This window comes from Mytilus californianus, unplaced genomic scaffold (assembly GCF_021869535.1).
Source record: "Mytilus californianus isolate M0D057914Y unplaced genomic scaffold, xbMytCali1.0.p SCAF_10, whole genome shotgun sequence".
Classification (NCBI taxonomy): Eukaryota; Metazoa; Mollusca; class Bivalvia; order Mytilida; family Mytilidae; genus Mytilus; species Mytilus californianus.
The window spans coordinates 64,265,635-64,274,674 of NW_026262582.1; the positions used below are offsets into that span (position 1 = coordinate 64,265,635).

A 9,040-nucleotide genomic window follows, 5' to 3' on the forward strand; every position below is an offset into this window, starting at 1 on the left:
CAAAAAAACAGCATGTTGCTTGTTTCAGGACAATATCTTGTGTATAAGTGTATGGATCTCCATGAAATTGTACCACAAGGTTCAATACTTCAAAAGGAAGGTTGGAATTGATTTCGGGGGTTATGGACCAAACCGTTTAGGAATAAGGCGTCAAAAGAGGGCCAAATTTTCTGGTTTATGCGGACATCAACTTGAGTATAAGTCTATGGATCTCTATGAAATTGTACCACAAGGTTCCATACCAAAAAAAAAAAGAAAGTTGGTATTGATTTTTGGGGTTATGGCCCTAACCGTTTAGGAAAAGGGACCAAATAACAATATTTTCTAATACTTAGTATACATTGCTTATTTCTTGACCAATTTTAATAGGGTTTAAATCAAAGTCTTCAATTCTTAGGGTTCTTTAATATGTTGAATATCACTGTGTACTTATATTTTGGATTATGGGCCCTGTTTTTAAATTGGTTCACATTGAGGTCCAAACGGTCCAAAATTTAACTTTGTTTGATTTCATAAAAAACTAAATTATTTGGGTTCTTTTATCTGGAGAATCTAAAGTGAAGTTAGATTTTTAATTTTGGGGCCTGTTTTCAAATAAGTGCACATTAAGTTCCAAAGGGTCCAAAATTAAACTTTGTTTAATTTCACCAAAAAATAATATGTGGGGTACTTTGATATGCCGAATCTATCCGTGTATTAAGTATTTGGATTTTGGGCCCGTTATTAAATTGGTCCACATTGAGGTCCAAAGGGTCCAAAATGAAACTTTGGTTGATTTCATAAAAAAATTAATTATTTGGGTTCTTTGATATGCTAAATCTAATCATGTATTTAGATTTGGGATATTGGACCATAATAGATTTCACCTGTCTGTTTCTTAGCCTCGTACACATGCAGTTTATATTTAAAGACATTAAACACTTATTGTCTGTTTACCTGTCGGTTTTACTGTCCACTGTAGGTATAGACAGTTTTTAAAATGTCTATTTATAGCTATTATAACTACCTGTACAACGTTTATATCGATTTTCTGTTGAAGTAAACAGTTAACCGACATTTTGTGTATTTCAAAAAATGGAATTTACAAAATCTGTGCAAAGAAGTCAAGTGCCAGTAGCTTGTCAGTTATGTGAATTAGATAACAAAATACAATGGAAGTGTAAACAATGTAATTTACTTATGTGCAACAAATGCAAAGACAAAATTCATCCAAAATTCAAAAACGCACAGGACCATGACATTTTCAACATTAAAGATGTTGGAAAAGATCATGGAGTTGAAGAAACTCCTGAATTCAACAACATTAAATGCGATCGACACGCAGGTCAGACATGTTGTCTATTTTGTAGTACCTGCCAAAACCTTGTATGTCCGAATTGTATTTCTAAGGCACACAATGGACACAATTTCCTTGATATTACAGATGCTTATACGAAGAAGAAGGAGAAAATTGGAAAGGTACAAATGCAAGCCGATAAAAAAATACAGAAAATAATTGAAATTGAGAAAGAATTACAGCGAATTGAGACATCTGAAGAATCTAAATACAACAAAGCAAAACAAGCAATATCTTTGCATAAAATGTCTTTGAAAATATCGATCGATTTGCATGCTAATGTACTTGAAAACCAACTAGATGAAAAAAGAAATTCAATACAAAAAGCAATAGGGACGGAGCAAGCTCGAGCAACTGGAATGAAAGAAAACTTGTGCCATCAAAAGCTTCGATGCACACGTAACATAACTGAATCCCAAAATATAGGGAAGGCTTTTGGAGAGATGAATGAGCTTGAAAATACCCTACAACAAGATTTTGAACCGTTTAATATGAAATTCGAATCAACACCGGTGTTTCTTCCACGTCGAATAATAACGATTGGAGCATTGCTGGAAAGCAACTCCGCCAATCAACAAGAGTCGTTCGAAATCCAGTTGAAAGTAAACAGGCAATTCGAAACATCACTAAAACATATTCACAACTTGTACATAGGTAAGAACGCCATAGTTTGGGTAAATGATCGAATACTGGAAAAGCTGCAAAAGGTCGTCCTCAAAGAAAATCACGTAGAAGTTATTTCAAATTTTGATGTAGCTATCAATGACATTGGTGGAGTATACATCGATCTTATAATATCATGTGGGGAGTCGTTCTTACTATTTTTGAATGAGAGAACAAGACAAACGGAAAGATCAAGATACATCATTGCACCACTATTGACAACCGCGGTTTATACAACAGACCAGTATGTGGTTACTGCTGGAATGGCATTCGAGGTTAAAAATTATTCATCTTCTGGACGGCGAGTCGTAGTTAAGTTCAACCACGAAGCGACTATTCGAAAAGACTATGAACTAGATGAAAAGAATAAACCTTTATTTGCATATCCAATGGGTGTAACGTGCACCAGCAATGAAAATATTTTCGTGATGGATTGGCTAACTGAGGACAATGAAGGACAGATAGTGGTCTTAGGAAAAGAAGGGGAAATTGTCACATATTACAAAGGAAACCCGAGTATTAATAGTCCAGGAAAACCTTTTAAACCAACGTCCATAACAAGTTCTCCGGCTGATCTTGTCTTCATAACGGACATGATCAACCAGACACTTCATGTTTTGTCTAGCGATGGTCGGTTACTAACACATATCAACACCTCTACATACGGAATTGTGTATCCTGCTTGTGTTGCATTTTCTGCATCAGGGAAACTTTATGTTGGCTGTGCTAGCAGTGCTGATACCACAGAGAAAGGGAAGCTATATGAATTGACAATATCATGTCAATATATTTATTAATAAGAAGTAATTCATGGAAGCCATAGATTTGTTGGACATTTACACACGGCCAAGGCAATGTGTAAATGTCCAACAAATCTATGGCTTGCATGAATTATTTCGATTCTAATAGAACAAATATGGTAATTTAAAAACTGAAGCGAGGTATAAAGATTGCCGTGTGTATGGCTGTTATATTTTACCCCCTGTAAGATAAAAGCTACAAATTTCAAATAAATCTAAGTCTTGCGTGAATTATTTCTTAAATATCCACTTCAAAAAATGTGGTCAATCCTTATAATTCTGAACCCAAACATTTTTTTTTTGGCTACTATTTACTGTCAAATTCACAGTTGACATGCCGTAACTATAATGAGTGAGCCGCCATGTTGACTTGCTGAAATCCACAAAGGTGCGAATAATGCAACAGAATAGAAAATGAAAAAAACCCCACCTACCTTAAAACTCCATTTCAATGCGATATTATCCGAACTTAGGACGTACACGTAACGGAAAACCTTCAGCTTGAGAGTTTTTATTCGTATGACGTCATGTTTTGACAATACGTTAATGCGGCAAGATGAAATTTCGCGGAATTTTATTTTATTTTTATTTCATACATTTTTTAAGCTCTTGTGCATTAATTATTTTCGTTATACAGTAGAATATGAATAACGGTTCTGTAGTTTCTTTTTTCAATTTCAATTTGAACACAACGAAATCAACATAGTGTTTGCACATAGGTTACGATACATGTGGATTTACGTGAGAGGTAAATAGTAACAGCCATCAATTTGGACATCTCTAAGTCTGCGCTAAGTATAGATATATCGAGAATTTTATCACGCTGTTGTTTACAAAGCGAAAGAAGCACGTCATATTAGAATTAGAAATATATACATGTGTAAAATTTATTTATTTGTTAGATTTACGTTTTAATAATTCTTATATGATTTGAATATTAGGGAGTGGTCCAGAGGGCTTTCGGTAGTGGCTCTTGACGTTATTTATTTTTCGATAGACGACGTTGACCGAACTACTTTCTGTAACCAATGTAAACAAGATGGCGGCGATAATAACACAAACCGGTTCGACGTTAAAAATATCTATTTTCACTTCGCGTTCATCGTTAAATTAAATATTAAACACAAAAAATCATTTGAATGATAATAAGATATTTTTGTAGGTTTTTTTTCAGATAGCAAATTTCATGGAAAAAATTTTATTGCGTTAACCAAAAAATATGTTCATGCGCCAGGCCAATTCAATGACACAAATATACAATTTACCTGTGATAGATGTTACGAGTGGGAAAATTAAATTCCTTATCTCCAATTTTAAAGATTTATAGAATTAAACGCATTTTTAAAGGAATTTATTGGTGTATAAACAGGACCAAGCGGGGGCGTAAAACATGAGTTATAATCATGTTTCACGCCCCCGCTTGTCAGATTCGGGGTATATAAGAATATGCATCTCCTTCCGTCCGTGTATCTGTCCGTCCGTCACATTTATGGTTTCCAGGTGGACACGCTTTTTGAAATTAATTGAAATTCTAATGAAATGTTTTGACTTCTAAAGACAGGCGAAGATCAATTTTGATCATTTTCATTTTTAATGTTCAGTGTGATGGTACTTGATTGTTGGAAAAATTCCCCCAAAAAAAATGATTGGTTAGCGTTTTCTCAAACGGAAAACCCCTTATTCGAAAGGATTTAAATGTTTAATGGAATGTTTTGGACCACTTAAGACAGGTTGATTTTGTTTTTTTTTTGTCGTTTTCACTTTTACTATTCCAAAGTTATGGTACTTGATTGTTGAAAAAAAACTTTTTTGTTTTGTTTCCGGACAATAAATTGAGAACACATTTATCTAATTGATTGAAAAATTAAATGAAATTTGTTTGACAACTTATAACAGATTAACTCTGATTTGCGTCGTTTTAACTTTTACAATTACCGAGTTATGGTTAATTATTGTTGGAAAAAATCAAAAAGTTGTTTTCTGGAAGATAAATGGAGAACGATGTATTGAAATTAATTGAAATTTTGATAGCATGTTTCGAACCACAAAACAGAAGCATCTTTCACAAATTGTGTAACATTCAACTAGAGTTTTACCATTTTATTAAATGAACTTACGTGTTAATTCCTTTCAAAATGGAAATAAAATACGTGCGGTTTGTTTTATTTGTTTGTTTGTACATCAGCAATCAGGTGATAACCTGCCTTGAACTTATCAGAAGAAATATTATTCATGTCTTTACCAGAAAAACTTGAAATGTATTCCTAATATTAACATAGAAATGTTTAAAGGTTTTGATCTCATACGAGATGATATTGAATTTGATCTTAGCACTGAAAATATATACGATTAACCTTTATTTTGTAATCCAAATGTGTTGTATGGTAGACAACTGTTATATGGTATGATTTTATAAATGCTGGATTTTTTCAGGTAAAAGATATATGTGTAGGACTCAAATCTATGGTGGGTTCCAAATCTATGCCAGATTCCTTATCTATGGCAAATGTGACGTTACAAACGTCAAACAAATCAAATCTATGGCAGATTTTTGTTTTCTCTAAATCTATGGCAGATCTTGTAATTGCGTAATTTTCCGGGAACAAGAGTACCATATAAAGCCACAATTGAATAACGCCATATTTGAATTTTCAGCTCGGTATTTTTGTGATTTTACTTTTTACATCGTCGCCGCCGCAAACAATGGCGAAACCCATAAATTTGAACATTCAAGATGAAGGTATTTCCCTCTACAACAATTTGCGGATTGTTTAAAAGAAGATGTGACCTATTATCCGGAAGAGAGTGCTGTACCAGCCTAATCCCGATATGAATAAGCGCACCGCTGTTTTCACTACCGGATAAGAGTTACACGCATAGTAAATATTTTACCATCTACAGCTGGAAAAATTTATAAGGTGAAAGATAAAATTACTGGATACCAATTGGATTTAAATCGTCATCAAATAAAAAAGATGTACTAAGGATGAAATAAATATTATGTATACCGGTACACTTACATAATGGAGAAGACTTCATAAGTATGATTTACTTGTGTCTAATTAATTTTGCTTTAATTCAGCAAATAAAACATGTTTAAACATTAAACTTATATTGTGTGAAAACTCAAACTGTTCATTTTTTTTTTTATTTAAAAAAAATCTGCTTTCTTGTTTGTTAAGGGACTCACTTGTTGGTTTAATAAATGGGTTAAACAGGTACCATGCACAGATTAGAAAATGCTTATTTTACGGGGCACATCATTTCAATCTTGAAGTCTGTATTAAGTATTTGAAGTCTGTATTAAGGTATATGAATTCATCATTTACGAAATTTTTTGGTTGCCATCACGATTTGGTTGACTATTATGGAATGTTTATTTCACATATGTTTAAAGACATTTCCACTTAAGACAAGTCATTGATTGTATATGTACTGCATTGTTTTCCATTTACACAAATCTGCCATAGATTTGGAAATAACAAAAATCGGCCATAGATTAGGAAATGACAAAACTAGCCATAGATTAGGATTATAAAAAATCTGCCATAGATTTGGGATGGCATGATGTCATCTTTACCATAGATTTGGAATCTGCCATAGATCTGGAACCCACCATAGATTTGAATCCTACATATGTAATGAAGTTGTAGAGGGCTTTTAACCAGAAATGGCTATAGTTGAGATGATCCAAAATGTTGCTAATCATTGTGATATAACAATATTGTAAAAAGGATATAATCTTTTCAAATTAATATTGCCTAAAGAATGAACTGAAACTATTCATCAAAATGTTCATAGGAGAAATGTATCTCGTTCTATAAATATTACTGTTTTTTTAAAACAAATTATCAGAGTTATCTATGTGTTCTACAAAAGAATTATATTTATTACTTACTTGTAAACTTTGTCAGTATCCTGTTTGCTAAAAAAGTGGACGGAAGTTTTTGAGATTGAAGATCATGATCTTTTTTAAGTGTGGAACAATGACAATTTTTACTGGAAACCATCTATATAAATAGATTTAGATTTCAAAATAGCACAGCATTGTATTTTTACTGATAGTAAATTGATGACTATGAAACTTATCAATTACAATGTATGTGATGAATGTGAAAAGGAAGTAGAAACTATCACTCATTTATTTTATACATCCCGTCATTGTGGTATGATAAATTTTTGTATTCTTGTCTTTCGTATTGCTAATGTGCTTTGTCTACATGTATATGACTTTTTGTTTTTATACGCCCGTATTATGGTATACAAATGTCGTCTGTCCGTCTGTCCGGCGTAAACATGTCGCACCGTATCCAAATTTCATGAAACTTAACATAGTTGTTTCTTATGATGGTCAAACGATCTATATACTATACCTGTATCTGAAAATAAGATTAAAACTTTTTGAGTTACGGGACTTAGTAACTAAAACAGGAGTGTGTGTTTTTTTCACATGTCGCGCCGTATCTCAAAAAAGATTTATGATTATTGCTCAAAACTTTACACACTTCTTAGTTATATTAATCTTAAGATTTGTATACTTTTTGGTGATGATTCAAAATTTCATTTTTGAGTTATTGAGTATTTTGTAAAAAAAGGGGGAGGGTTTTTCACATGTCGCGCCGTATCTCAAAAAACGATTTATGATTATTGCTTAAGATTTTACACACTTCTCAGTTATATTAATCTAAAGATCTCTATACTTTTTGGTGATGATTTAAAATTTTATTTTTGAGTTATTGAGTATTTTGTAAAAAAAGGGGGAGGGGTTTTTCACATGTCGCGCCGTATCTCAAAAACGATTTATGATTATTGCTTAAAATTTTACACACTTTTTAGTTATACTAATTTAAAGATCTGTATACTTTTTGGTTTTGATTCAAAATTTTATTTTAGAGATATTGAGTTTTTTGTAAAAAAAAAGGGGGGGGGGGGTTCGCATGTTGCGCCGTATGTCAGAAACTATTTATGATTATTGCATAAAAATTCACACACAAGACGACGGGCGTATCATGCGCTCATGGCGCAGCTGTTTATTCTTTGTTGACAAATTTGTTTGTTTTATATTTATTTAGATTATAACAAACACAATGTTGACTGCTGTACCCCTATTTTTGACATTTTTACCCATTATGTCTATTTGTTTTGTTCACACATCGTTGTCAATATAATGGAATTGTATGCGACTGTCATACAAGTGAGAGGTTTAGCTAGCTATAAAACCAGGTTTAATCCACCATTTTTCTACATAAGAAAATGCCTGTACCAAGTCAGGAATATGACAGTTGTTATCCATTCGTTTGATGTGTTTGAGCTTTTGATTTTGTCATTTGCTTAGGGACTTTCCGTTTAGAATTTTCCTCGGAGTTCGGTATTTTTGTTATTTTACTTTTTTAATACGTTTGTGTAACGAAAGTTTTTAGTTTTATTTGATAATGTTGACTCTGATAATATTACAGTAGTGTATGAAGAAATATTCATGTTTGGTTTAATTGGATCTTTCAAAGGTTTAAATGTCAGAGTTTTGTCAATTTTATGTTATCTATATAGCGAGATATTGTATCTTCAGAAGAAGGAATTTACTTAAAAATATAAACAGTAATGTTGATCTTATCAGACTATTTAAATACACTCTAAAACATTATATAACTTACCTGTATGAATATTTGTGTGGTGTAAGATGCATGAGAAATGTTTTTGAAAAACACTTTTTAAAGTACAATATACTTGTGCAAGAGACTGAAGGTGTCAATGCATTCAAATTATGATTATTGTTCTTATTTTATATGGCATTATACTTTTAAGCATTGTTTTGTGAATATTCTTGTGTAATATGTAATATAATTATTGTATATAAATGTTGAATACTTGTGTAAATGTCTCGAATTGAAACAAAGAAAAGATCAAATTTAGGTAAGGTCTGTTTAGATGGTCAGCATTCCACTCCAACGTTTTCATCCTATTTATATAGAATTATACAAACATGCACCAAATAATATCTGAGGATGAACAGAATTTTTTTTATACATATACACTGCCTTTGAACTAAGGCAAATTAATAGATTACAACATTTTATAAGAGAATAGAGAATAGAAAAGGGGAATGTGACAAAGAGACAACAACCCGAACAAAGAGGGGAAAACGCAGCGAGAATATCCCGCACCCGGAGAAAAGCTTCAGCGGGCCCCTACACACAGTATGCTGTTACATAAACAAAATCATGATATCTCAGTTGATGTGGGC

The 9,040-nt window shown here is 32.4% G+C and overlaps 1 protein-coding gene across 1 annotated transcript; it reads left to right on the forward strand.

Moving 5' to 3' along the window:
- The first annotated feature begins 1,027 nt into the window (after positions 1-1,027).
- LOC127718386 (uncharacterized) lies at positions 1,028-8,667 on the forward strand. Its single transcript, XM_052224375.1, has one exon. The coding sequence runs from the start codon at positions 1,075-1,077 to the stop codon at positions 2,794-2,796; it is 1,722 nt and encodes a 573-aa protein (XP_052080335.1). The 5' UTR covers positions 1,028-1,074; the 3' UTR covers positions 2,797-8,667.
- The last annotated feature ends 373 nt before the right edge of the window (positions 8,668-9,040 follow it).